Source organism: Myotis brandtii, unplaced genomic scaffold (genome assembly GCF_000412655.1).
Source record: "Myotis brandtii unplaced genomic scaffold, ASM41265v1 scaffold540, whole genome shotgun sequence".
Lineage (NCBI taxonomy): Eukaryota > Metazoa > Chordata > Mammalia > Chiroptera > Vespertilionidae > Myotis > Myotis brandtii.
The window spans coordinates 1769225-1795391 of NW_005369990.1; the positions used below are offsets into that span (position 1 = coordinate 1769225).

Below are 26167 nucleotides of genomic sequence, written 5' to 3' on the forward strand. Positions count from 1 at the left end.
ATATATATATATATATATATATATATGCCACATTTTCTTTATCCATTCATCTATCAATCGATGAACACTTAGGCTTTTACAGAAGTTTTTCTTTCTAACATGAGTGACCCTCCCTCACCCCAATTTAGAACCTCCTTTCCCCTAATTTCTCTACTCCAGCTCTACGCTGCCCCCAAACTTAAGTACTTGTTGCCTCAAAGCTAAGCAAGGTGCTCAGTGCCGGTGTTCCTTCTGCAAGGAGTGTGTTTGCCTACAGGAACCCTGCCTGACCTTCCCGGCTCGGTTCCACCTGCATAAGGAAAGGCCCTTCTGGCAGCTGCGTGGATCATGTTTGGGAGGAGCCAAGGCAGGAGCAGGGCCATGACTTCTTTCTCATAGAAAAAAGGTGTGTTTCCCGGCCAGTGTGGCTCAGTGGTTGAGCGTCAACCTATGAACCAGGAAGTCACAGTTCGATTCCCAGTTAGGGCATACGCTGGGTTGGCAGGCTCGATCCCCAGTAGGGGGCATGTAGGAGGCAGCTGATCAATGATTCTCTCTCACCATTGATGTTTTTATATCTCTCTCCCTCCTTTCCTCTTTCTGAAATCAATAAAAACATATTGAAAGGAAGGAAGGAAGGAAGGAAGGAAGGAAGGAAGGAAGGAAGGAAGGAAGGGAGGGAGGGAGGGAGGGAGGGAGGAAGAAGCTGCACGAAACTTTCTGTTAGGCAAACTTCAGGCTTCCTCTTATTTGGCAGACCTGATAATTCCCAGCCCTCTTCTCCAGTTTACTTGTTTATCCCCCTTTTTTCCATCCTGGGTTGCTGGAGGCCATCCTCCTCCTTCTCTCACTCCCCGTTTTCCCCAATCCTTCCCTCATCCCTGGTACACTTTCCTGGTCTGAGTGCATTGTAGAGCACATTAAAATTCCTAAAACAACCCAGCTTCCACTGCTGATGTGCCACAGATAATTCATTATTAGGATGTGTGTGGAGTTACAATCACACACAAAAAACAATTTTCTGGGTGATTTATTATAATAGGGACAGAAGGCAGGTTGTTTACCATTTGAAGAAAGAGTCTGGGGAATGGATTAAAACTTTGGGGAAAATTTATGATCAACCCTCAAGGTGCCCTAATTCAGAGTCAGGACAGTATGCTGCTTGAATAGTGACTGATGGTTTCTGGCCACCTAGGTTGCACTTCCCCTTGTTCGGCCCATGGTTGGAAATCACCTCTAAGTATCAGCTCCTACTCAGCACCTACAATGATCTCATCTTTGTCTTGAATCTGATTGGGATGTCATAGTTCATTAGCAGGTACTCTGACTCCAGCTTTTTCATTAAATAGATGATAATGATTTTACCATGATGGGGGTGGGGTGGGGTGAATAGATTTCAGCTTATGCAAAGAACAACGTGCTGCTTACCAGAGCCCTGGGTCTGGCCCCAGCTCCTTCACTAATACACCGCTGAGAGGCCTTGCATCAAGCAATTAACTTCCAACTCTCAGTTTCCTCATCTGCCAAGTGAGTAGGCTGGACCAAATGCTTCCTTTGGTGTCAACCATTGCTAACGTTCCCAGGATTGGAATCTAGGGTGCATCCAGGCATCGTCAGAGGGCTGTGAGCTCATGGGCTCCCCTTGGACAAAGGCAAGGGTGGTCGTTACTTTCTTTGGTGTTGTGTTCCCTCCATACTTATTTTAACTCTAATGAGAATCTCCACTTTTCTATCTTTCTTTCAGAACTGTCCAACACATTTGACAGACTTCTCGGATGAAGAGTGCCTAGGAGACTGACGGTCAGCATTTCCTAAGATGGAGAAGACAGATGGTAGGCAGGCTGTTTTGTATCCTTGGTTTAATGCGAGCATTTGAGTTGGAAAGGGATTGTTTCTATACATCCCAGAGATAGCCTGTGGGAGGCCTACAGGAGACATTCCCCAAGCAGGCGCTGGGAGACCCGAACCATGTATTTCAAGTATGCATAAGAGAAGTTGGTAGGGAATGGAAATGAAACCTTATGTTTATATCTGACTAGTGTAATTTTTGGAGTGTTTTCTCATCTTTTCCAAGCACCAAGAAGGGAATAGGATGCTCTCACTCACTGCCCTCATTTTATTTTATTTTAGTATATTTTTAATTGATTTTACGGAGAGGGAGGGAGAGGGATAGAGACACTGATGAGAGAGAAACATCAATCAGCTGCCTCCTAGATGAACTACACTGGGGATCGAACCCACAACTGAGGTACATGCCCTTGGCCAGAATCAAACCTGGGACCCTTCAGTCCCCAGGCCAATGCTCTATCCACTCAGCCAAACCAATCAGGGCACTGCCCTCATTTTAGAGTTGAGGAACTTGAAGTCTAAGAAAGAGGCACAATTTGGTAAAATTCATATCTGTGAGATTTTCCAAGTCATTTAATGTCCCTGAGCCTCATTCTCCTCATGTATCAGTTAGCTTTGCTGTTTAATCAACCCACTCAAAAAATGTATCAACTTAAAGATATTTATTATTTCTCAAAAAGATTCTGGGCTGTGATTCTGTCAGGGCCAGCTTGGCTGAACTTTGCTGGGCCCACGTGTCTGTGTTCTTCTGGGTGACGTGGCCACATGGTATAGAATGGCCACACTCACAGGCCTGGTGGATGATATGACCCCATGTCGCCTGGTACATTGGTGATGATTTGACAAGTATCTCTCTTTGTCCAGCAGGCTAGCTGGGGATGGGGGTGGGGGCTTGTTCACATGGTGGCAGAATGGTTCTAAGCACAGCAAGAACAGATCCCAATGAGCAAGTGATTTTCAATCTCTGCATATGTCACATTTGCTGTTGACCTATTGGCCAAAGCAAATCACAAGGCCAAGCTCAGGGTTAGTGTAGGAAGGGAGCACCCAAGGGTGGGGTATCATTGTTTTTGCAAACAGTCTATCCATAAGCAGGTATTAGTACCCATTCCACAGGGTTGGTAAAGGACTAAATGAGATAATATAAGATTGGTGAGTAATACTATTTAGCACAATGAATATGTCAATGAATGTCTCGATGAATGTTCCCTTCCTCCCCTCCCAGGAAATTTGCAGAGGGTCATAAACTGGATCCCGATGATTTGATTTCTAATGAAAGGCTTTTTCCAGATCACCAAATGTCAGGGAACAGGAGAGCCTATATTCTCCCTTGAATCACATGGCCCTTCACCGGTGCAGGACTTTGGGACCAGACAGCAGCTCCAGCCCTGCTTCTTCTTTCTTCCCAAATGCAGTCACCATATATTTCAAGAGTCTGCCTTTCTCCCCAGAGAGCGGCCTTCTCAGCGCATCCCTGGAAGTGATCCCACAGAACACCAACTAATTCCCTGAATGCCCCGGGGGCCTGTCATTTTTACTGCCTCATTTGTCCCTGCTCAGCACCCTCGAGAACTACTGCTCTCCACGTGATTAACCACAGCCAGCTCAAGAAGGGCACCCCTCCTTTCAGGCACACACATCTCACACAATAAAGGCAGAAGAGGGAAAATATGCCTTCACTGTCTCAGCCTTTTGAAGTGGCTCATCTAATTCCCCTTCTTTCCATCTGTATTTCTGGCCACTTTCTCTCTAGTTTCTGTTTTGCCCATTTCCTTTAGAATCTGAGACTAGGCTTTTGGACTTTCTTTTCTCACTTTCAATGCCTCTGATTGGTTTGCTCACCTGCCAATCTTCTCTTTGTCCCACAAGGTGATTACTGTGGCCCCTCCCTCTTTCCTTGTCCCCTTCTAATGAATGCCCTTTCTCCTGTCTGTGTGTGACTCCTAGGCTCATGACTGTGTTTGCAGGTCCTTCCCAGGGGTCTAGTGATTGGGTGTGCTTTCAGACCAAGACTCTGTAGGCTTTGTAGGTAGCTCTGAGCTTCAACTGTCTTACTTTTTCTTCTCCCCTGACTCATTTTTCCAGTTTCTTCAGAATTATTTTCTTGGACTCTCTTTCCCTCTTGAGGCTCTAGTCCTAACACAGAGTTAAATATTCCAAGGAGAGAGCACAGTTTTAGCCAATCCTCCCCTGCCTATCCTTGCCTTCCGGCCCCTCTGTGGAGTACCTGCGCCATGTTCTCTACCGAATTAGTGCCAGTGATCACAACAACTCTGTAAGGTAGGCATTAGTGCCGCCATGTTACAAATGGGGAAATTGAGGCATAGGGACATTAAGTAATTTACTCAGAATTACAGAGATAAGAGATGAGTGACAGAGCCAGGATTCAAATCCAGCCAGTTTGGCTATGTGTTGGTTTATTTGATCTGAAATTCATTTTGAGCAGAGACAGTCCTTCTAATTAATTCTTACCCAGGCCAAAGGCCCAGAATTCTGAGCTCCTGCATACCTGTCACCAGGTAGAATTAAGAGGAGCAGAGCTTAATGTGAGCATAGGTCTCCCAGCATATCAGATCGAGCTCCCTCATTCAAGGGCTGGCATTCCTCTTGCACTGGGAGAAAGAGAAGGCACGCAGAGTGGCAGGTGGCAGGCACAGCAGCACAACGGATCACGGTGTGTGTGTGTGTGTCCTAGTGATAGCCCAGAGTGCTAGCTTAGGAAAGCACCCATTAAACCTGTCATCCTGTATAGCTGCTCAGTCTCACAAACTCCTTTGGTTCCCCTCTGCCTCCCTTAAGGAAGATTTTGCCTTTGAATCTTCTGTTTCCGATTTGATACTATTATTGTGTTTGTGCTCTGAATCTGCTCCGAGAGGCCCCTGGGTAAATTAGTGCATTTCTACTTATTTGAGGCAAAAAGAAGATAAATAATGCAACCTCTTTTTTTTTTTCCTTAAAGGAGAGTTTTTTGCCTTCTGGGCCATAAATCTGCTCTCCCCTTAACTTTAGACAAATATCTCCTCTCTGGTTTGGCCTGTCCCTGTAACCCAGGAGCTGCTGAGTGCACCAAGAGGCCTAGGATGTTGCAGAGTGCAGCTTGTAAAGCTAATAGGGAGCAATTGCTCTCATTTACTGAATCTACCAGTGAGCCTCTTTGGGGGGAAAGCAGGTTGGTAAAAAATTGTGTTGGTAAATGTGAACTTGTTTGGAGCTTTTGGGGCTGGAGTCATGTTTACTCCTTATCTGCCCGGAGTCTAGATGTCTGCCAGAGAAGCTCTGGAATGAGGACCATCCCGGGTATTTGCACCAATGCTTTATTCTGTTCCCTGCTGCGGTTGTGATGTAATTACCCACAGGCCCTGCAGCTTTGCGTAGCATTGAGGCTGGTAGGCGTGTCAGTGTTCATGCGTACAGCCTTCACGTGTCTATTGGCTTCCTTTAGTTCAGTGGAGATAACTGTACTTCCCCAAGCACAGAGGGCCACCTGACAAGCATGTGACTCCTGCCAGAAGGAGAAGTCAGACAGGCAAGTGGGAAGAGCTCAGCTCCCATATGTCATTCCCTTAGGGGAATAGCAACTCAAAATGTGCCCCGGGTAACAACATCATTTGCACCTTTTCTTTAACCTGCCCTTTCCCTCCATTGCCTTACCTCTTCTCACCTTGACCATGTCAGCAGTTTCCCAACTGTCTTCAGGCCTCTGGTTTGTGTTTCATCTCCTCCTCTGTGAGAATGCTCTTTGTTGACATGCATACAAGTTACTCCATGATCTGGCTCTTACTGATCTTTCCAAGTTTGTCTTTTTCTACTCCCCATCCTTCTCAACCAACTTTAAGTTACAGCCATATCGACTACAGTTACAGAACCCTGAATTACTGTGAACTTTTGCATCTCCATGCCTTTGCACATTCTCTGACATATCTGTAGAATCTGCCCTGGCTATCTATCGCTGCATAACAAACTACCCAAAACTTAGTGGCTTAAAGCAATCATGTATTATTAACACAGGTTCAGCTGAGTGGTTCTCATTTGGGGTCCCTCCTGTTATTGAAATCAGATGATGGCTGAGGCCAGAGTCATTGATGGCTTTTTTATTCATGCCTGGCACCTGGGCCAGGCTGGCTGGACCAGCTCAGGCTGGCTAGCTATCTCTCTCCTTGTCTCCACGTGACCTCTCTATAGGGCTACTTGGGCTTCCTCACAGCATGGCCATCTCAGGGAAGTTGGACTCCTTACATGGCAATTGGTTTTCACTGAGAGTACATTCTAAGAGACTCAGGCAGAACTTACAGGCTTCATATGACCTAGCCCTGGAATTATGTCAGCATCATTTCCACCTTCTCCCACCCCCCAACAGGCCAGCCCAGATTCAGAGGGGTGGAGAAATAGACCTCACCTCTCAGTGTGGGATTTTCTTGCCTGTCTAGAGAAGGTAGAAATTGACAGTGGCCTTCTTGGAGATAAACAGCTACAATGTCTTTCACCTCTTGTTGTGGCAAGTTGCTGTTTGTTCATTTCACACCAGTCATATGTCACTTTTGTAAAGTCATCCCTTTTCTATCAAAGAAGAATGAACCTCTAAGTCCAAGAAAAGTATTCCAGAAAACCTGGGAAAATAAGTTAGGAAGGAAGACTGTCCCATGATTATGCATCTGTTACCATTCTTGTCACACTGCGTTGTACTTGTTGGTGTTTCTATCTACGTGGTCACACATTTTTTTTGAGGGCGGGGCTATACCTGATTCATCTCTGTGGCCTTAGGATTTAGCTTAGCAACCAACACGTAGGTGCTCAATAAATAGTGATTCAGGTAAGTGAATTGAATTATTGCTATTTTGTAATTTTGCCCTCAGGGCCTATTACTCTTAGACCTAAGTGGTCAGTCAGTCACAAAAAAATCTACAGAGCTCCTTCTGTGTACCCAGCAAATCAGCCTCCATTATGGGGCTTCACTCCTCTGTGTCTGAGGCTTCCACAAAGATAACTACAATATTGAGCATGTGTTGAATGTTTAGCCTGTGCTAGGTGTTGTTCTAAGCACTTCATGTATAGTCATTAATCAGTCCTCACAATAATGTCATTTACCTATTATTCCCATCTTATAGATGATGAGACACGGTGGGGCTAGGAATTTTCCCCAAGGTCACAGAGCTGAAATATAGACCAGGTTCTAGAGTATATATTCTTGGCCTCTGTGCTCTCCATGAATGTCCTGCCCTGAACTCAGCATTTCAGAGCATGTTTAGCAGAATGTCACAGAGATAATAAAGGGTGTCACATGAGCAACATCAAAAGGACAAAGGCTATTTCACCTAAAGAAGGAGCTACTTGGGAACAAGCCCATATGGATTCAAATACTTGAAAGACTGAGTTGTTCTCAGTGACTTCTGTTGGAGTCATGAAAATCAGTGATGACCCAGCCAGTGTGGCTCAGTTGGTTGAGCATCATCCCATGTACCAAGAGGTCACCTGCTTGATTCTTGGTCAGGGCACATGCCCGGATTGTAGGCTTGACCCCCAGGAGGGGACGTGCAGGAGGCAGCGGATGGATGCTTCTCTCTCATCGATGTTTCTCTCTCTCTCTCTCTCTCTCTCTCTCTCTCTCTCTCCCTCTCCTTTCCTCTGTCTCTAAAAATATAAGCATATCAGTGTTGCCTTGGTGTGATCAACTGTCTGATGTCCCCTGAGAGTTTGGGCTACCCTGAAAAGTCATGAGTTCCCCATCTCTTGGAGGATGTATGCCAAGGTCCCTTTTGACATTATGTGTCCCTTTTCCCTCACCACCTTTTTTCTAGTCTGTGAAAAAAAATGTAGTATTCCTTACTTGACATGAGTTTTTGAAAGTGAAGTTCATGTTTGTTAAGCACTAAGAAGTTTTCAGATGAAAAGGAGTATGGGCTGTGCGTGATTATGTGTTCCCATGCTCTCTGATCTTCACCTAGAGCAGTGGTTCCAACCTTGGCTACACATTAGAATCACCTGGGAATCTTTTTAAAATCCTGATTTCTGGGCCTCATCCTCCGGAAATTCTGTTTCTTTGTTATGGGGTGGGGCCACAACATTAGTAACAAAGAAACAGTTTTATGTAATGATGTTTACTTTGAATTTATATTAGTTCACACAAACACTCCATCCATGCTTTTGTTCTGGCCCTCCGGTCCAGTTTAAGAATCCATTGTGGCCCTCGAGTCAAAAAGTTTGCCCACCCCTGACCTAGAGGCTCGGGCGTCTGAGGAAGGTTAAATAATGTAGAAGGCTAACTTTGATGTCTCTGCTTTTATCAAGGTTTACTAGTACCTATTTGAATAACGCAAGGTTCTTTAATGTTGAGACAATTATATAGCTCATCCTTTGAAACTTTCCATATTTATAATTGCCAATTAGCACCCTGATTTGGCAAATTCCTGGCCACTTTAGTTCTGCAATTACATGACTCAAACCCAGTAAAACAGCGGGAGACGATTTTATTTTGCCCGTCTGCAGGCCGATTCCACCGAAGTAACTGAGTTGACCTACTGCAAATTGGAAACTATTTCCTTACGTATTTCCTTGCAGACTTTGGCTAAGTACACATTGATTTAATAACGCGGTTCCTTAGCACAGCCAAAAGACTGTGAGCATCGCAGCATAATTTAGAGGCTGGAACATTCAGGAGAAGTCAAAATCATAGATATCAGCCCTCACCACCTGTAATTCTTGTGAACATTGTGCTTCCCTTTTTACATGCCTTATGTCTTCCAGCCAAAGACCAGTCCTCGCAGGGGGACGAGGAGAAAGGCCCTCCAAAGAGCCTCCCCTACTCCGTGGAGACTCCATATGGCTTTCATTTAGACCTGGACTTCCTCAAGTATGTGGATGACATTGAGAAGGGAAACACCATCAAGAGGATTCCTATCCACAGACGGGCCAAGCAGGCCAAGTTTAGCACTTTGCCCCGAAACTTCAGCCTTCCCGACAGCGGGGCTCGCTTGCAGACTGCTCTTTCCCACCAAACCTGGTCCCCGGCGGTGTCCAGGAAGGTGTCGCTGGGGACCGAGGAGCGGGCCCAGTCTCTGCCGCCTGGTGAGCACCCCCAGGCCTCCGCGGGTGGGAGCGAGGGGAGCTACCACAGGAAGGCCCTGCTGGCCGAGGCCGCCAGGCAGCTGGAGGCGGCTGCCCCCCGGGACCCCGAGCTGACCTCCGGGAGCGGACGGCCCCAGCTTTTGAGAGCATCGAGCATGCCAGCCACCCTGCTGCAGAACAGGGCCTCGGAGGACCCCAGGCTGACCTCAGGGCCCCCCGCACCTCCCGCCCTCCCTCCACTTGCGGCTGAAGGTGCCTTTGGCCCCGCGGAAGGATTTGCGGGTGTTCACAACTCCACCCCAGGAACAGCAACCCAACCCCAAGGCCGAGAGTTTGGAGACCTGGTGCCGGGGGTTCCGGAGCTGGTCCGGGAGAGGGCTGAGCCTCCTCGGGCTGCAGAAGAGGCCCCACAGCACCTGTCCCTCCCCAGGCCCCGCTTCTCACCCCCGAATGCCCTGGTAGTTTCAGAGGATGCAAAAGACGAACTTCACCCCAGAGGAGCAGAGGTGGTGTTCAGCCCTGGCTGCCCGACACCCAGCCCCCCACCTCTGCCATCACCCATCCCTGAGACTGAGCTCCCCCTGGAAGAAATCGAGCTCAACATCAGTGAGATCCCGCCGCCGCCTCCCGTGGAGGTGGACGTGAGGAGCATCGGCATCCGGGTCACGGAGGAAAGCCTGGGCCTGGCCCCCGCGGATCCTGGCAGCATCTCCAGCCTGAGGCAGCAGCTCCTGGCCCTGGAGGGGGAGTTGTCCGGGAAAACAGAGGAGCTGGCCCAGGTCAGAGCTGCCCTCCAGCTACAGGAGACGGAGATCAAGGCCAAGAGGCAGAGGATTCAAGAGCTGGAGTGCACGGTCGCTCAACTGGCAGAGAAGCTTAGCCACGAGAACACCGAAGACACTCAGGGCCAAGCGGATGCCACGGTCAACACTGAGCCTCTCCAGGGACTCCTGACCAGGGAGTCGTGTGACAAGAGCATTGGTGTTAACCTTCTGAGCAGCACGGAATCTGAAAGTGGGGGGGCCCCAGGAGAGGAGAATGACCTGTGTGGGCAGGACAGTCATACACAGCGGGATCAGAGCCCAGCAGAATGTGTGCCACCATCCCAGCTGTCACTGCCACAGGACCCCGAGATGGTCCTCGCCTCTTCTTTACCTAGCTGCCTCTCCACTGAGCTCAGGATCGAAGAAGCAAGCTCTGAGCAGGAGGGAGACCCTCAGGTGGGAGACAGGGATCTGGTCGGGGGAGCAGGAGACTCTTCATGCAGCAGCGACATAAAGGCTCCCTCAGCAGGGAGGGAGGCCAGTTCAGAGCTCCCAGGGAAGGAGGGCCCAGGAAGGCCACCCAGCTCGCCCACAGATGCCACTATTGGGCAATACGTTAAGAAGATCCAGGAGCTGCTGCAGGAGCAGTGGAGCTGCCTGGAGCACGGGTACCCGGAGCTGGCCAGCGCCATCAAGCAGCCTGCCTCCAAGCTCAGCAGCATCCAGCGCCAGCTCCTGAGCTCCCTCAACCTGCTGCTGTCTGCCTACTCCGCCCAGGCTCCAGCCCAGAAGGAGTCCCCGGCCCCCTCCTCCTCTCCACCACCAATGGGTAAATACTGGTGCCTGAGACAGGGAACCATTTCTCCTTAATGGGACAAGCCAAAGGGGAAAGGGGCTTTAATTGCATGCATATGTTTTTAAAAGATTTAAGCACCTCTGGGAACCTAGTGTTATAAAAACTGACCTATGTAACAGTGGAGGCTCTGTGCCCCTATTCGTGTCCTTGCTCTGAGGTTAGGATTGACTGCAGGATGTACAGATATAGTACAGGGCACAGAGATGCCAGCTGGGGGGGGGGGCGGCGGGGGGTACATAGGAGCTTAAATCCAGCCCACTGTCCACCTGCAGCCAAGCCTGCAGCACTGTGTCCACCCAGAGGGGTGCCTATATCTCATTTGCATGGCACAAAGGCAAGGTCTAGGGTGGACAATGGCCCTGGTTGTGTGTGCTCTAAACCTCAGCCTCCCTTCATTGTTTCCTGAGATCCTCTCTGGTTCTTACACATTAGAGCAGTGGTTCTCAACCTTCCTAATGCCGCGACCCTTTAATACAGTTCCTCATGTTGTGGTGACCCCCAACCATAAAATTATTTTCGTTGCTACTTCATAACTGTAATTTTGCTACTGTTATGAATCGTAATGTAAATATCTGATATGCAGGATGTATTTTCATTGTTACAAATTGAACATAATTAAAGCATAGTGATTAATCACAAAAACAATATGTAATTATATATGTGTTTATGAATCTTATAAATAATCTGATATGCAGGATGCATTTTCATTGTTACAAATTGAACATAATTAAAGCATAGTGATTAATCACAAAAACAACACGTAATTATATATGTGTTTTCCGATGGTTTTAGGCGACCCCTGTGAAAGGGTCTTTCTTCCCGCAAAGGGGTCGCAACCCACAGGTTGAGAACCGCTGCATTAGAGGTTTTTCTCTGGCCTAATTTTGCAGGAACATTATATTGAGATCTGAAATATTTCACTGAACATTGTGTGTGTGTGTGTGTGTGTGTGTGTGTGTGTGTGAAAGAGAGAGAGAAAGGGAGAGAGAGAGGTTGAGTGACACATGTTGACCCTTTGGCTGAGCGGCACTTCCTCTTGTAACAGACCATACACTGTTGAGTAAAGTGGAACCATATTTTGCTTTGCTCAATGAGCAGCATGCGAGCCTGCTTCCTGCCACAGATTGCAAATTGCCTGCTTTCTCATTATTTCGTGCTAGTTCTAGTCTCGCCCATTAGTAAATGCCTCCTCTACCTTTGAGCACAGCTAAAGAAGACTTGTGCTCTTGCTCATGTGTCTCCCATGCCTGTCCCACATCACGGTGTCAACTCGCCGAGGTGGGAACAGAGGTGGGACCAGGAGTCATGTGAACTAACTTCTGTGCTTAGAACTAACTGACTACCTCCTTCTCTGCCATTCGCTGAGCACGGGTACCCGGAAGTCTGAGCCTCAGACTTCCTAGCTGTAAGACATAGACAACAATGGCACCCACACCACATGGCTCTTTCTAAAGAGTGCTCCCACTATCAGCCACACAAAGGGGCTTTGTGACCAGGGACACTTCAGCTGGCACTCACCAGAAGGCTAGGCCTCCTCCAAGACCCTCAACATATTTGATTGACATCATCTAGTTCCCTGTCCCTTTCTCCCTCTTCACACACCTTCACTCTGGATCCCCTCAAAGCAAGAGTCTCAGTGTTGCTGCATTCGGGGGCATCTCCACGATCATTCTAACCTGTGATGTTGTGTCTGCCTAGAGCTCTCCCCGTCGACCAGCCTTAAATCCATAATGAAAAAGAAAGACTATGGCTTCCGTGCAGGAGGTAATGGGACCAAAAAGAACCTTCAGTTTGTTGGGGTTAACGGTGGGTAAGCATCGCTCGTGAAGCCCAGACTGCCCCCCACACTGCCTGTCCCTCTGTCGTCTCAGCACTCTTTTCCTAGGGGAAAGCATCTGGTTTTCATTCTTCTTCAAGGGAATTACTCTCAATGGCCCTTTAAAACTCCATCTCGGGTTTGCATGTGTTTGGCTCCTTGCCAGCTGTGGTCTGTTGGATCCTGTGCTTTTAATATGTTTTAACTTTGGTGTCCCTGGGGCCAGGATTCCAGTTGGCTTCTGGGAGTTTGGGGGGCACATGGGCCCTTTACGGAAGACATGTAATCTGAACCACAACACTGAAACTAGGACAAACTCTTAATTTGTTGAACTTTAAATTTCAGCCATTTAATTTTTTTTCTTTCTTTTACTAACTTACGGCAACCCAAAGCAACATTTTTTAGGAGGAAGAAAAACAACCCATGTCTGTTGACTTAGAACATGAACTAAACCATATATATTCCAGAGAGTAAATCACTGATTTAGAGTATTTTCTAAATAAGTCAGTCAATAAGCATTTCTGAAATACCTACAATGTCTTAGGTGGTGGGGATAAAAATGTCAAATAAATCGTGGCCCCTGCCTTTAGTTCAGTGTGGGCCTGGGCAGAGATAACACAGGAAATAAAGAGATGTTGATATGATGAGATGAGTTCTAATAAAGAAGGAAGCGTAGGCTGCTATGGAAACCCAAAGGAGGGGCACCCAGCCCAGCCAGTGGGGTCAGTGGGGGGTCTAAGAAGCTGCCCGGAAGTGGTAGGAACCCCTGCTAATTCGGGTCAGACAAGGAGGAAGACACCAGATTCAAACAACAGTGACATTACTGTTGCACATTCTGTGAGGGGAAACGTCCGAAATGACGAGATGGAGTCACAGGAGAGTTGCTGTTCCCACTCCTGCTAACGTCAGACACTGTGGCCTGAGGAGAAGCTGTTTAGCGTTGAGCTTTCACCAGTTCGTGTACAGAAAAGGAGGATCAGCCTGATCTCAAAGTGTAAAGCAGGCCCCCTACTGCTGGCCCTGCCTTTCTTCCTTCCAGTGTGCTGAGGCAGGGCCATCTCAGGGCCTTTGCATCTGCTGTCCACTCGGCTTAAAGTGCTCCCTTCCCAGATAGTGCTCAGTAGTTGTCACTTGAGTGCAGTGGTTTTCAACCTTGGCTGCACCTGGGGGAACCTTTAAAAATAGCAGTGCCTGGGTCTTCTCCCTGAAGGCTCCAGTTTAATTAGTCTGGAGTGTAGTACAGGTATTGAGAATTTTAAACCCTCTCAAGTGATTCTAATGTGCAGCCAAGGTTAAAAAGTTCTGCTTGAATTAAATTAATCCCTCCTCCCATCACTCTAGCCCATGGCTCTTTATTATTTTATTCAATTCTCAATATTTACTATTTGAGTATATTTTTTACATGTTTAGTTTCTGCCTCTCCCTACTAGAATATAAGCTCAGTTAGGACAGGGACTTTGATGTACACTTAGAACAGTGCCTGGCACATAGGAGGTGCTCAATAAATTTCTGTTGCATGAATGAATGAACTTCCAGGTGAAGTTTTTATGGGAACAATTTTAATATAGGAGCTGCTTGGTAAACATATTATATCCCCTATTCTCTTAGTTACAAAAGCAAAAGGTTGTTCCAAGAACAATAGAGGAAGAAATATTCAGGGTTTAAACAAGACAGAATGTGAACATACCAGACAACAGGCTGGGTTTGCAAATACAGTAAACAAAGGGGCCACCATTCAGAGAAAGGGCATGAAGGGGTTCAGTGGAAGCTGCAGTCTCCCCAGTCTCGGTGGCAGTGTCTAGTGGTCCTAAAGCCTGAAATCTTCATCCATTGGAGGTCTCCTGTTGACCATCAGCAGAGGAATCAATAAATCTCCCAGGACTTTCCTCCATGGTCTATGGTCTGCCACCTTAATAGAGTTGCATATAATTGAACATGAGGATTATAGCTGGAGCGGGAGGACCCCAGGTGAAGTGGCGGCCTGTGCCCTCCTTTGCTATTTCAAGCAATAGTCGAAATAGGCTGCACCTGAGAAAGGCAAATGCTGGGTTCAGGTGTTCTGACTGGGAGTAGACACTGATGGTTCCTTCCTTGTCAGGTGGAAGCTGGGCTATAATGAGGGGGGTGTGGGGGCGAAAAAGTCTCACAGTCACCCAAAGACATGAAAATGTGTATTCTGACTGGGAGTAGACACTGATGGTGGAAGCTGGGCTATAATGAGGGGGTGGGGGCTAAAAAGTCTCACAGTCACCCAAAGACATGAAAATGTGTCAGGCAATGCAGAAAACTGAGGCTTGGGATGGGAAATGTTTACCAAATGTTGGTCCCTCTCTGGGCAGGGCATTAGGATTCCAACAGCAAATGCTTTCATAAGAACCTTGGGTTGCCTGTCTGCATCATCTGAATGTATTGGTCAATTAGGGCATGTGCTGTGTGTTTGCTGCCAGGATCCTAGTTAATGATCTTTTCTCCCCAAATGGCCTCTGGCATTAGAGTCAGAGCTTTTAACCTCACTTATCTCTGACACCAAGGTTCCTGGGAGCCCCTGGTCCAGGCCTGAAGATATAGAGAATGGAGGGTGTGGTTAGCAAGCTGGGAAGGGTTAGCTAAAGCCCACTAGGTCTCATTCTTGTTGAATGGGCATTGGCAGGAAGCACAGAACAAGTCACCTCTGTCTCCTTTCCCAGCTACGAGACCACGTCCAGCGAGGAGACCAGCGGTGAGGACAGCTCCCCAGAAGACTTGTCTGACAGCGAGGCTGAGAAGAAATGTGATGGCCCAGAACATAGGTGGGGCAAGGAGGACCACCCAGGCTGCAAGGCGGGGCAAGGCATCTCCGAGGGCACTTGCAACACAGGCCAGGGAAAAGGGCTTGGGGAAGAACTCCCCCTTCCCAAGGCTGAGAGGTGAGTCAGATGGGTATAGATAAGGACACGTGAACTTTTGAGACAGGACAGGGGTGTTTATTCATCCTTTTATTCAATCATTTGTTCCTTTGTTTATTCATTCACCAATTTTTTAAAATATATTTTATTGATTTTTTACAGAGAGGAAGGGAGAGGGATAGAGAGAGTCAGAAACATGGATGAGAGAGAAACATCGATCAGCTGCCTCCTGCACACTCCTCACTGGGTATGTGTCCGCAACCAAGGTACATGTCCTTGACCGGAATCGAACCTGGGACCCTTGAGTCCACAGGCCGACGCTCTATCCACTGAGCCAAACCGGTTAGGGCTCATTCACCAATATTTATTGAGTTTCTAATCTATGCCAGGTACTGTGCACTGGTATAGTCCCTGGCATAGATTCACTGGTTGAACTAAACAGATGTAACTCCTTCCTTCATGGGATATACTGTCATAGATTGAGCTCTACAGATAAAGCTAACATTGGCCTAGCACTGAAAATATGAAGGACGTGCATTCTTATATAGTTGTAAAAACAACCCTTCAAGGTAGAAATGTTTATAATCTCCACTTTGCAGGTGTGGAAATGGAGGCTTAGGGGAGTTAAATGATACAGCTAGCAGAGAGGGGATTCGACCAAGTCTTTTCTGATTCTTACCCACACACTTTTCTGCCTCTCCCATTGGCTATGCTGATGTAACTCTTTGAAAGTGATGGGAGGTCATGTGGCATGATGAAAGAGGACTTTACAGTTGGGCATACCTGGATTCAAATTCTATGTCTGCACAATGTTATTTTAGACAGGATATTAAGTTGTGGTCACCTCAGTTACTTCATCTGTAAAACGTAGATAACAGCAACCACATAGGTTTGATCTCAGGACTGGATGAGGAACAGTATGTACAATGCCTACTGTAGTGTCTGCCACAAGGTAGGCTCTCAATGAATGGTAGAAATAAGCACAGTAAAAAGGGCAGTGTGCTCTGCTCACACTTCAGAGGAGCTCAGAAACCACGCCTCATCATCAGGACACTGTATTCACCCAATATTTCTGAGGAATACCCTTATCCTGCGAAGTGGCCCAGTTTGAGCTGCTGAGAATGGAAGTGAAGCTAGAGAATAACCTTTTTCATCAACATGGAGACTGAAACATATGTTTTTTTTCTTTAGATATAAACCCTCCGAAGAATTTCTTGTTGCATGCCGGGCATTGAGCCAATATCTGCCAGACACTGGGACCACGACCGACCAGCTCTTGGTACTCTGATTTTTCATTGTCATGTAGAGATTCCCATATTGTTTAAGCAGTTAGTTCCAACTGCGTGATGTTGGTCCCTTAGCTGAGGCAGCAATGTGAGTCCCTTTCCTCTGGGTGCTCTCTCATTTGCCCAGACCTTGCCTGTTGCCTAAGGTGATGGATTATGCTGAGAAACTGAAACTGACAGATATACCCTGAAGAGCAAGCCTGGTGCTCAGAGGCTTTTATAAGGGTTATTAGGCATCGCACCTTGGATGTGTGTCATACAATTATTTGTGGCTTAGGCTCAAAATTGCCCTGCAAGTGGAGCGAACTGTGGGGAGAATGGAAAAGAGCATGTGGAATAGAAATCATGGGTTCTATTCCTAGGAGCACCATCTATGAGATACTGGTCAAGCCAGCTCAACACTCAGAGCCTCAGTTTCCCTGTTAATAAAATAAGGGTGGTAGGCAGCATTTCTCCAATTACCCTCAAGCCCTAGCATTTAATTTTGTAGTCTTTACTCTTTTTCTGGAAGTGTACCTACTGGCAAGAGACCAAGAGCAAGAAACTACATCTGTTTGCTCCTTAACACCTTTATGGCCCATGGAGATTTAAACATGTAACAATGGGGTTCTACATTTAATCAAGAGATACAAGCTATGAGAGCAGCTGATAAGACCCAATGTGTAACAGCTTGTAAGCATTTTCAAAGCCTGTTTTCTTCCCCTTTGCAGAACTGTAGGAGTAAAAACAATCAATTCCGCCCAACCCATTTTTTGCTACTTTATCTTAGCTGATTTGGTAAATAGCTGTTCCCAGATTGTTAAAAAAAAAACACCAAACCAATAACTGTTGTGGATATTGATTAAAACTCCTGTTACTTATTCTTGAATGAATTACAGAACTAATTTATTCCTTAGCTCTCCACTTAAAATCTATCATTATATTCCTTAATATTAGGGTCTTTTTTTCCAATTATCCTAAAGATTCCATGGGCAAAGGAGATGTTATATAAAAAAGTGTTTCATCCACAAAAGATTCCACTATTTCTGCCTAGAAAAGTGGTTAACAGATATCCAAACCTGACACCATACCCATGTTAGGATCAGAGCACAAGACCCCTGCCACCCTACCTCAGAGAGAAAGCAGGTTGTACAAGGACCTCACTCTGTAGAGCCCTGGGAGGTTAGGGAGCTAGCCCCTTTCTGCACCCCCATTTTATAGACAAGACAAGTAAGGTTCAAAAGGCTATATGACCTCCAAGGTCACATAGCTGAGCCAGGACTTACATCTGGCCACATTGGTTTAGTGACTCCAAATCCAGCACTCTTTCCAGAATGAGTGTGGAATCATTTCTGATACTGGCATCCCCATGGGTAGGTAATCTAACCATGTCCCATTTTAAACACTGAGGTCATGTCACACAGAGTTGATGTCATTTGCTCTGGAACTCTCCTCAATCGTGATTGCAAGGAACTGAACCCCGTGGATAGTGGGGTCCAACTGTTTCTCTGAAGGTCCTAGCAAAACTTAAAAGCGAAATATCATTCCGGCACAGCTGCTTGCATTTTGTGTTGAGCATAAGTTAGTTGTGTTGTTTGCCTTGGCTTTCAGCATTGTTCCCATCAGTAAAATGTTACTTTCTGTCTGTGTCTATTGAAAACACATACGTCCTGGTCGAGTCTGGGCTAAGGTCAATATAGACTGGCTGGATGCACATGAAAGAGAAGGTCTTAGTTATCCTGTGCGTACAGGGGCTGTGACCTAAACTTACAGTAGACTCAAACTGTCACCCAGCCAAGTGCTTTGCTACTGGTTACTGCATTGTGCTCCCAGGGCCCCTTTCCACCTCAACTGGGATGGGAGCAATCGCACAGGCTCCATCCTCAACCCCACTAGCCCTGAGCCCTCCAGGAGTCAGTCCCATGGAGAGTTGGAGGGAGCGAAGGAATAGAAGTGCAAGCATTCAAAGCTGACTTTTCCTGGTAGAAACTAATACCTCAGCTGGAGCACCCCAGGCCAGATAACCTTCCAGAATTGGAATCTTTTGGTATTTCAGAGGCAAAACTTGAACACCATCAGTCAAGAGTGGTTTCGCGTCTCTAGCCGGAAGTCATCGAGTCCTGCTGTGGTGGCTGCCTACCTCCAGCCTCACTCCCCACACTTCCTAAAGCTGCTTGTCAACTTGGCTGACGGAAACGGAAACACAGCCCTTCACTACAGTGTGTCCCACTCCAACTTCTCCATCGTCAAGCTGCTGCTGGAGACAGGTCAGAAATGGTTGCACCGATGCTCTGGGTCCCTCCTTGGAGGGCAGTTCTTGTACTCTCTTCTTTCCAGCAAGGGGATTCTTTTTCTGAGTTCCTTCTGTTTTCTAGGAACGGAACTGGGCTAGACCATTTTGCTTTTAGCGTGTCATTTATGCTTCACCACACTCTTGTGATGTGGGGATTATTTTTCTCATGTTGCAGTTGAGAACACTGAGGCCCAGGTCACAGAACTGGTAAATGGTAGAGTCAGGCTTTGTACTCAGCCTGTCTAACTCCAAATCTGCACCACATTGCCTCCAGGAAGGTCACATGTTACCACCTTCGGAGGAACTTTTAACAAAGGCCATGGTGGGGTAGAGGGACTGGGTGAAAAAGGTGAAAAGATTAAGTAAAAAACAACAACAAAAAACTCATAGACAGACAACAGTATGGTGATTACCAGAGGGAAATGGGAGAAGGTAAAGGGGACATAAATGGTGATGGAAAGAGACATGATTTGGAATGGTGAACATACAATATAATATACAAATGATGTGTTATAGAATTGTACCCCCCTTAAACCTACATAATTTTATTAACCAATGTAATCCCAATCAACTCAATTAAAAGCAAAAAAACAAAGGCCCTGGCTCCATTTGGCCAATTTGACTAAATTTGATTCATTCATCCTTCATCAGATATATGTGTGGACTACAGTGAGGTCCACACTAGCTAATACTACTAGCTACACACTAGCTAGGGGTCATTTCTACCCAACAGAACTCAGTAAACTCAGTCAAATGGGGCTTTTGTCTGTCTCTTCCTTTCAGTATCCTCAGCACCTAGACCAGTTCCTGGCTCGCAGTAGGTATTGAGTGAATATAGGTGTTAAATGAATGAGTGGATGGATGACTCCTGGGAGCTAGATTAAATTCTAGTAAACTTCCAATTCTCCAAAATTCCACTAAGCAACCTTGAGGCTCTGCACCTGAATCCATAGGTGACACACTTAATAACAGCGTAAAGTTCTTTCTGCATCCCATATCATCAGAGGAAGATGAAGGCACAATTTTAACATTGAGCCAGTTTTACTGGATTTCATTTCTTTGTAGTTTCACAGCCACCATAATTTTAAGTGGTAGCTCAATTGAGAAAGGTACATCATAAAATGGAGATGAACATTTACTGTGTTCAGTGTTAGGGGCTTTCATTATAAAACATGAGTAACAACGACACCTACAGCTTTTTGAGTGCCTCCTCATTCCATACCGACAATTGAACCGTGACCCTTTGTGCTCACACTCTAACCACTGAGCAAAACTGGCCAGGGCCCTAAGTCTTTCTTCATGAGCAGGTAGAAAGAATGTAAAGACAAGAATACCACTGTGGACAGTAATAGTAGTAATAGCACTTATTGAGCTTTTACTGTATGGTAGGTGTACGAAGTACTTTAAATATATAAACTCATTAAATTTACAATAACTCTATGACACGCCTTCTGTTATTATCCCCGTTTTATAGAGGGAATGCTAACACAGGGCAAGTAACTTGATCTCCTGAGATAGTTTTGTTCTTGTCCAAAAGAGACACAGGCTTTTCAGATAAGCAAACGTACAGGGAAGATTTGGTTTTCCCCTTAAGAGGTGGGATTGTTTATACAACACGTAACAGGCTGATAATCTTCTACCATCTCCTATGGTGGAGAGGGATACAAATGCATAGTTCCAGGGCTACAAAGCAGAAATTTCTTTTGAATTCTCATGTAATATTTCATCTTTAAAATAAGCCAATTTTTCATTATTATGAAATGTATATTCTTAATTATTTTAACGTAAAAAGTTGTGGAGATTTTTTTTCCTGTTTTTCTTTTTGCTTTTAGAAAGAGAGAGAGAAAGAGAGAGAGAGTGAGAGAAGCATTGATGTGAGAGAAACGACAATCAGCTGCCTCCCACATGCACCTTGACTGGGGATTGAGCCCGCAGCATGGGCATGGTGCCCTGACCAGGAATCGAACTGGTGACTTGCCACACTAGCCAGGGCTTCCCCTGTTTTTCAAATGAGATGGTGTTCCTAAGGATTTCCCATGTTTATCCTGTGGCATTGTTCAAAGCCCCTGGTACATTGCACAGCATATCACTAGGCCTTGGAAAGGACTTACAAACACAGCCATCAGCTTAAGAATTACACACAGGCACAGAGAGAGTGAAACCTAAAATGTGTGGCCACAATATGTGGCCAGGGGAGTGATGGGCTTTAGAGCCAGATAGACTTGAGCCCCGGTCCCACTTCACCTTTCCTTTGGCAGTTTACATAGCTTCACTGACTTCCAGTGGCCTCATCTGTAAAATGGGATTGTGGTCTGTGCTCCACTTTAGGAAATAAAGTCATGGCTATTGGCCCACTTTGCCATCTGCCGTGGACCTTCCTTGCTGGGTATCCTCAGAAAACCTGTGAAGAAAAGTAGCCAGTTTTAAAGGCTGCTAAAAATAGAAAGCATCGATTCCCTCCCTGGGAGAGGATTGCTCTATTGCATTTTAACCAGCAGCATCCTGTTAACAGGCTCCGGCGTCTGGCTCCCGGCCCCTCGGGAGCTATTCCAGCGCTGTTGCTTCTCTTGCAGGCGTCTGCAACGTGGACCATCAGAACAAAGCTGGCTATACCGCCGTGATGATCACTCCCTTGGCTTCTGCGGAGACCGATGAGGACATGGCTGTCGTCTGGAAGCTCTTAAGAGAAGGAAATGTGAACATCCAAGCTACCCAGGTAGGAGATGTGAACTGATCTCCACTTTCATTAAGTGCGGGAACCTCCCAGTTTTATTCTGCCAGTGTGGTGAGAAATTCCATGTAAATCCACAGAATGTTTTTTAACCCAGGAAGGCTGGGGCTTCCAAATGGCGTGTGTCCAAAGCCTGACCATTTGGTTGCCGCAAAAGCTCCTGAGACCCAGACAGGCTGGGGCAGAGGTCAGGAAGCTTGTAATTCACGTCCCAGCCTAAAATTGGACACATTCCATCTGGATTGAAATTCTCGAGCCAAGCGTTCCCACAGTTAGCACCTTCGGCAGGCATGTGCTAGTTGGCCGCTCTCGGACGCCCTGCAGGTGATCCATCTTAGTCACGAATTGCAGAGCAGTTCCGGCGGTTGGGATGTCTCTGTTCCGCTGCTGGGCTCTCCTCCTTGAGAACACAGAGTAGGGGTATGGTCCTAACCCAGTAGGGCTCTGAGTTAGACAAGGCTCCGTATGGGACAATGGGAACCTACCAAAGGCTACTGACCGGCCTTCGACCAATACAAGAACAAGCAGAGTGCGTCCAACTCTCCTTTTCCCCCTGGAGTGATCACGGATGGTAGACTAACTATCAAGAACTGTGAAGGGCCTGAGCTTTTACTTTACCTTAAAGCTAGGAAGTTAGCATGCTACAGTATCCTGGGTGCTGGCAGGTGACACAGGACTCCTGTGCCAGAGACGAAGGACAGTGTATTACAGCAGTGGTAGCAGCCACAGCATTGGCATTTACACCACTTCCCCGAAACCCAGCTCCCCATTCCCTCAGGGCATTGTAAGGGGGGCTAGATCCCTATGCACAGAGTGGGTTGTGCTGCTGGAGAGGAACCCCGAGCTTAGGGAACCTGAATCTTTTATGCTGGCCAGTAAGCATGTCTGCCCTCTGTTCTGGAGGAGACAGCCTCTGTCTCCCAAAGCTGTTCACTGTACGAACATCCTTAAAAAGACAGTCTACAACAACAGGAAGCTAGTGCCTCACTCACAAGATATGCATAAATCCAAGGGACCCATGGAAAATTGTCTCCCAACAACATATTAAACTCCACTCCCCCACAACCAAAGTGATTACAGACCTAGCTGATGGCAAAGTCGCTTTGCAGACTTTATCTCACAGCAGTCCTATTGATGGCGAGAAATAGACATTTATAGATTACTAGAGGCCCTATATATGAAATTCATGCAAGAGCAGGCCTTCCTTACCCCAGCTGCCGGCACCGGCTTCCCTCTGGCACCTGGGCTTCCCTCTGGCACCCGGGACCCGGGCTTCCCTCGCAGCCCCGGCTTTGTCTGGAAGGTCATCCAGAAGAACATCTGATCTAATTAGCATATTATGCTTTTATTATTATAGATGTTCTGGTTTTCACCCATTTATAGCTCCTATTGCATACGAGTCAAGCTGTTTTCATTTTAATACGTTTTCTATAAACATATGGATTTTTTTCTAAATTGGCCTTCATGCAAAAGGGGATGCTTACCTATGATCAAAATTAACTCCCTTTTTTTTACAGAGGAGAAACTGATGGTCGAAGAGGGTAAGGGACTCAGCCCAGGTCATCAAAGGAGGGATGGGAATTCATAGCCGAGGCTGCTCCCTTCAGCTCCCCCTGGGGTCCTTACTATGATGAGAGGTGCAGGTACTAGGTTAAATGGGAGTGAGCTGGGAGCTGGGAGTCCCCTGGGATAAGCTGCTTATTTCTCCTTATACCTCCAGGGTCTGCGCAGCACCTGGCGATAGCAGTGCTCTGTAAATGATCATTAGATTGTATTGAACTGGACCAGGAAGGAGGTGAGAAAGGAAGGGGCCCTGAATCAGGCAGAGGGGCAGACATGAGGACAATCTGCATATGTCAGCCGGCTTTATAATACCACTTGCAGGGACGGGTCTGGATGGAAACCTCCTGATCTGGTTAGTTCCGTAAACAACCATTACCTCAGGGCTGAGTACAGGCAAACCAAAAAGCAAATGCATTCCTGTGTACTGACTATTTGTCACATTCTCTCTCACCCTCATCATATAACAGTGGTTACCGAGCATTTGCTAAGTGCTCAGGTCTCACAACAACCTCACCAGGCAGGTAATATTTATTGTTAGTCGTTTCCATTCGGCCAAACCATGGAACACATAGTCCTTGCCTCGTTTTTGCAACCTTACAAAGCCCCATGTCCCGTCAGAGGGACGAGCCTGATCTGCCTGGAACCCAGGAGTACCGTGAGGGCAAATATAATCCATGTCTGAGAGGACTGTGTATACACAGGAAAATCAATAAGAAATGATGGTCAACTTGTAATCAGAAAAATGACTACTTTACAATATTGTATTTACAACTTTTATCTCATTTGATTTCTACAAAATCCCTGTTAGGTACATAGGATAGATCATTATTAGATTAATTTTTAAGAAAAGAGAAACCAAGATTCAGGGAAGACAAGTGAGGGGTAGAGCAGAACCAGAGCCATGCCCACCAACTATCACAAGGATGTAAGAAACTGTCAATGGGTATGGATTGGAAATAACCACAGAGCCATTCGAGATCTTCTTGAGACGAGAGGGCTTTGGGTGCCATTAAACGGACAATCCCAGAGGTTCAGAGCAGACCAAGGCTTCCTGAGGAAGTCAGGCTGGGGCAGGCAGTAAGAAGTCATGGTACTGAAGCACCCGGCCCTCATTTGTTCCATCATTGGACATGTGTCAGCACATACGAGGTGGGAGGCACTGGGGGGACAGAGATGAAAAAGACAGTCCCTGACATCAAAAATTTCATTCCTCAAGAAAGAGATTGACAGGTTGTAACGCCAAGCGGTAAGTGCCATGTTGTGAATCCCATGCCTGGGAGTTGGTAGAGGGCTTTAGAGAGGACGTAGCATTTGACTAGTGTCTTAGAGGACCAGTAGAAGTGTGCCAGTGGAAAAGGATGTGTCCCATCCCAAGGGCAGAAGAAAATTCAAGTCATTGGTCATTTTCTGGAGAAGTTATCCCTGAGCACACCCAAGCAGGAGAGGAGAGGAGTCCTCCCTGTAGGTGGCAGCCTGACCCACCCCTGGGCTCTGTGTGCAGGGAGGCCAGACTGCGCTGATGATGGGAGTCAGCCACGACAGGGAGGACATGGTCCAAGCGCTACTGAGCTGCCAGGCAGATGTCAACCTGCAGGACCACGATGGATCGTCGGCCCTCATGCTGGCCTGTCACTGTGGCAACGCTGACATGGTGCGGCTGCTCCTGGCACACCCGGCCTGTGACAGCAGCCTGACAGACAAGGTGAGACTCCTAGGCATAAACAAGTAGGTCTTCCCCTTCCTGTGAAGGGCCTTGCCAGCCAGCAGAACTTAAGGAACCATACGGCAATAGCAATAGACTCAACCTCAGAATTGACCTGCTGTGGGATTTAAATGAGATGATCCACGGTAAATGCTTGGAGCCTTAGATTTGGGAAACCCCAAGCCCTAGCCTTTCACACCATCATGAGGGAATGTAACCAGGCCTGGCCTTGGCCTTGGCCTTGACCTCCTCTGGTCATGACAATAACAGCATGTGGGCTTTACGGCAGCAGCTTGGATGGGGAGCTTCTGCTGCTCATGGGGACTCCCTGAAGGCTGGACGAAGGAGCCAAGTGTACATCATGCCCACTGTCTGACAGTGATCCGCTTACAGAATAACCCGCTGCATCAAGCCAACCTGCTTAAAGTTGCAGTGCCAGTTGCATGCTTCTTAAATAAGCTTCCTTGTAAAGTGATGACGATGATGATAATGACGATGGTGGTGGCAATGATAATGACAATAATGATAATAGTTCATGTACATCAAGTGCTTTCTCTGTGCCAGGTACCATACTAAGCATTTATCATGGACCATCTTATTTAAAGCCCACAGCTATCTTATTAGGTTGACTCTGTTGATGGCACTGGTTTGCTCACAAGAAAATGGAGGCACCGAGGGGTTAAGCAACATATCCCAAATCACACAGCAAGTGGAACCCATCTCCATCAAATTCCTAAACACAAACTCTTAGTTGCTGCATCATCGTCATTGTTGTCACATGGCAAGGTCCATGTTTCTGGTTTCCTGCTGAATCAACAGTTGAATGAATGAACCCCTAAACTACAGAGGTAAATCGTCAGGATGTGACCCTATGACTGATAACTGCAGCAAGCAGAATTTCTAGAGTACTCACAGGAACTAAGCTCTATCCATGCATTACTCACTATTCTCAATAATCCTGTGAGATAGATACTGCAATCTTCTTTTTTTTTTTTTAAACTGATAAGGAAACAGAGGCCTAGAGAGTTTATATAGTTACTAGAGGCCCGGTGCATGATAATTGTGCATGGGGTGGGAGGGCAGGGGGAGTTCCCTCAGCCCGGCCTGTGCCCTCTCACAGTCTAGTTCCCCTGAGGAGTCCTCAGTGCTGCCACAGAAGCAGGAGAGGCTCCTGCCACTACTGCGCTTGCCAGCCGTGAGCCCAGCTTCTGGCTGAGCAGTGCTCCCCCTATGGGAGTGCACTGACCATCAGGGGGCAGCTCCTGCGTTGAGTGTCTGCCCCCTGGTGGTCAGTGCGTGTCATAGCAATTGGTTGTTCATGGTTCGGTTGATTTGCATATTAGCCTTTTATTATATAGGACTAGAGGCCCGGTGCACAAAAATTTGTGCACTCGGGGGGCGGG

General features: G+C 46.9%; 1 protein-coding gene across 3 annotated transcripts in view; it reads left to right on the top strand.

Annotated features, from left to right (window-relative positions):
* The window catches only part of KANK4 (KN motif and ankyrin repeat domains 4), a 36739-nt gene that overhangs the window by 4807 nt on the left and 5765 nt on the right, over positions 1 to 26167 (top strand). For 2 of the 3 annotated variants that reach the window (XM_014549276.1, XM_005878064.2), the window contains exons 2-9: positions 1724 to 1811; positions 8569 to 10482; positions 12208 to 12319; positions 15013 to 15231; positions 16402 to 16489; positions 18532 to 18742; positions 21342 to 21484; positions 24564 to 24764. In XM_014549276.1, coding sequence (XP_014404762.1) covers positions 1796 to 1811; positions 8569 to 10482; positions 12208 to 12319; positions 15013 to 15231; positions 16402 to 16489; positions 18532 to 18742; positions 21342 to 21484; positions 24564 to 24764 — 2904 coding nt within the window. In that variant the 5' untranslated portion in view covers positions 1724 to 1795. Of the gene's footprint in view, positions 1 to 1263; positions 1298 to 1723; positions 1812 to 8568; positions 10483 to 12207; positions 12320 to 15012; positions 15232 to 16401; positions 16490 to 18531; positions 18743 to 21341; positions 21485 to 24563; positions 24765 to 26167 lie in introns of those variants that run through there. The other variant, XM_014549277.1, reaches the window with a different exon arrangement.